This window comes from Fomitiporia mediterranea, assembly GCF_000271605.1.
Source record: "Fomitiporia mediterranea MF3/22 unplaced genomic scaffold FOMMEscaffold_600, whole genome shotgun sequence".
NCBI lineage: Eukaryota > Fungi > Basidiomycota > Agaricomycetes > Hymenochaetales > Hymenochaetaceae > Fomitiporia > Fomitiporia mediterranea.
The window spans coordinates 1-2,869 of NW_006760985.1; the positions used below are offsets into that span (position 1 = coordinate 1).

The 2,869-nt window shown below is 48.5% G+C and overlaps 1 protein-coding gene across 1 annotated transcript; it reads left to right on the forward strand.

Annotated features, from left to right (window-relative positions):
- Window positions 1-2,194, forward strand: FOMMEDRAFT_24437 (uncharacterized protein). The gene is made up of 3 exons (XM_007272243.1): window positions 1-492; window positions 548-1,219; window positions 1,394-2,194. The coding sequence occupies exons 1-3, from the start codon at window positions 189-191 to the stop codon at window positions 2,077-2,079; spliced, it is 1,662 nt and encodes a 553-aa protein (XP_007272305.1). The 5' UTR covers window positions 1-188; the 3' UTR covers window positions 2,080-2,194.
- Window positions 2,195-2,869: the final 675 nt, after the last annotated feature.

Sequence of the window (2,869 nt, forward strand, 5' to 3'; positions counted from 1 at the left end):
TTCGCTAAATTCCTCAAATCACTAAAGAGGGAAGACGTAGCATCCGCACTCTACCTGCGTATCCTCGACACGCACGTTAAGCTAGATGACAAGGGCAACCCACTGCGGTATGATTGCCTTTCATCCTGCTGCTGCCCAGAACCAGACTTATTCGAGATACCAGAAAGTTGCTGCTCTTCCAGCTCAGCATGAAAATCTCCGAGCAAGTTGGCGCAGATGCTCCAGCGGACAGCCCACTCCGTCGCCCAGACGTGACGCGTATGTTGATGTTCATCAAGATGACATTAGCGCAAGAGGTTGTGGTGGGAAACGCTAAAGGCAGGAGGGAAGGTGGACTCTCCTTGGAGAGCCTTCGCATTGTGCCTGAAGAAGACGGAGAGGGCGGGGAAAGCGACAGCGACGACGAAGACCTTGCGCCCGGCTTGGAGGGCGTGAACAAGCGCGAGCATCTGAGTGTTACAGCTGTCAACTTGCTTATTGCTCTTCTGGAAGGTAGGGCGACCTTCACTCACCGGCCTGTATGAACATATCTAACAGAAGCGACTAGAACATCCCGATCTATCGCCTAGAACCGTGCCCCTCCTCAATGACATCTATGAGCAACTCGAGCCACTAGCAAATTCGGATTCCGAGGCTCTGCGGCCTCGGGCACGGGAAGCGAGGATCATACTAACCGCGCGACTCGTGTCGTCGAGCTCGTTTCCTGTGAAGGGGGATGAGCAAGAGGGTGTGGGGGAAGAGAGTCCGCGAGAGAAATACCAGAGAGCGTTGAAACTTTTACAAGACCCATTGCTGCCTGTGCGCGCTCACGGGTTATTGTTACTGCGTGAGCTGGTCGCACCAGCGGGCACCGCCCCAAGAAGGCGGGATAAAGATAAAGCGGGAGGGTCGGCCACCGTCAGCACCGTGCAAGGTGTTGGAGTCGCTGCGCCGTCGGTCGATGTGGCGCTTGTGCCGGGCATCCTGTATATTTTCATGCAGTCGATCCAGGATGAGGATTCCTACATTTTCCTGAATGCTGTACAGGGGGTCGCAGCACTAGTCGATGGGTTCGGGCGGGAAGTGCTCTTGGGCCTTTTAGACGAGTATGCTAAAGGTCTGGAGGGAGTAGGAGGGTCAGAGGCGACGATGACGAGCAGGGAAGTAGACTTGCGTGTTCGAATAGGGGAGGCCTTAGGCCAGGTCATCAAACGCTGTGGGGACGCGCTTGGGAAATATGGTAATTACCCATCACTTAACCCTTGTTTCCCCCTCTCTTCTCTTTGCCATCTTTTCAACGGCCTCACCGGCATGGCGTTACTTTGGCTTCCTCTTAGCCCACGGACACCCTGCCGAGGCGCGGCTACCAATGAAACATTTCTTACTGATTTTATTTTCTCTTTCTATTTTATAGTTGACATCATCGTCCCACGTCTCTTCGCAGTCGTACGGGCGTCCCATCTCCCTACAACGTTGCGGACGTCTGCTGTGTCGCTACTGGCCACCGCAGCGGATACAAATGCTCTTGCATTGAATCCATATTCGGTAGATCTTATAGGCGCTATGGTGGACCTAGTGCAGATCGAGTCCGTGCGGTCAGGGCCAAAGCCCAGACAGCCTGATTCTCCAAATTTCTCCGGTACGGATACTGATTCGATCAAGTCGTCTAAAGGCCTGCATACAGGCGGCACCAAATTGGCTGACGCCAAAATCAAGAATAAATCGGAGTCTGGGGCTAAAATGATTCCACCACGCCGCGCCACTGTAGGTAGCGACCCCGGAGCAAGTCGAGAAACGAAGGCCGAGACCGAGGATGACGAGGTCACAATGGACACCCGCCCCACCGTGTCGAATCCGAAGTTTCCGCCACTAAGACGAGCGGTATATTTGCACTTTCTTTCGCTCCTCATACTTGCATTGACTTCGCGTGTGTACGATGGGGAGCATGTGGGTGTTGTTCCTTCCGGATCTGAGATGAATCATGCGGCATTGGTACTCATATATGTTTCTACGACTGACGAGGACGGGGTGGTGCGCATTATGGCACGCGAGGCGAATGGGCAATTGCAGCAGCTAAGGAATTCCGTGTTAGGTTTCTGATTTAGATTCAGAAGCTGCTTTGGAGCAGCCTTCGGAATTGACGATTCCATGTTCTCATCTATTATCTATAATAAGATGCGTCATAGTCCTTATTTTGCTTAATACAATAAATCGCCATCCCCTTTATGAGAGGGCCAAAAGTCTGATTTTAATATCTTCAAATCAAACATAGCCGAGTCTAGTGTGACGGATGTCACGAATGTCACCCACATGCTCATAAATAGAATCTCATTATGTACAAGAAAATGAAACTGTGACGTGATCCCTCTTTTCAGATTTTGCAATTACACACGAACCCCTGCAACTATTGCTACAGAAATATTCATGAAAGTGTATTTGTACTATAGAAACCATAATATGCCAGCAAAACAAATGATGGAAAAATTAAATCTCTGTAATATAGTTGTTTCAATATAGACAGACAGTAGTTAGGCTGTATAAATTTTAATAGTAGATTTTCTAGCATAACTTTGTCATATATCTATACTGTATGTGTAGAAATGCCTATATCAATTTCCTTGAAGGATTCCCTGTCTATTCTGAATTATTATAGCAAAAACATCAAAATCTGAAAAGAGGGACCACTGCCCTCCCTGCCTCAATTCTAATCTACCTACATGTAGAATTTTAGACATTCTATTGTATGACATATTCTACAATATTTGAACTATCTTCTGGTTGTGAAAGAATGTTGTGTCATGTTTATTTTTTTAATAGCAGGATAAGCAAACGACAGTGGAGTCTAAACTGCTTTGCCCTCGGTGTTAGATACAAGATTGGGTTTCCATTG

What these genes read in the sequence shown, in the direction of transcription:
- FOMMEDRAFT_24437 (XM_007272243.1), top strand. Translation starts at nt 189, where the DNA reads ATGAAAATCTCCGAGCAAGTTGGCGCAGATGCTCCAGCGGACAGCCCA. An exon ending in GCTTATTGCTCTTCTGGAAG is followed by an intron (nt 493 to 547) that starts GTAGGGCGACCT and finishes AGAAGCGACTAG; the next exon opens with AACATCCCGATCTATCGCCT. An exon ending in GGACGCGCTTGGGAAATATG is followed by an intron (nt 1,220 to 1,393) that starts GTAATTACCCAT and finishes TCTATTTTATAG; the next exon opens with TTGACATCATCGTCCCACGT.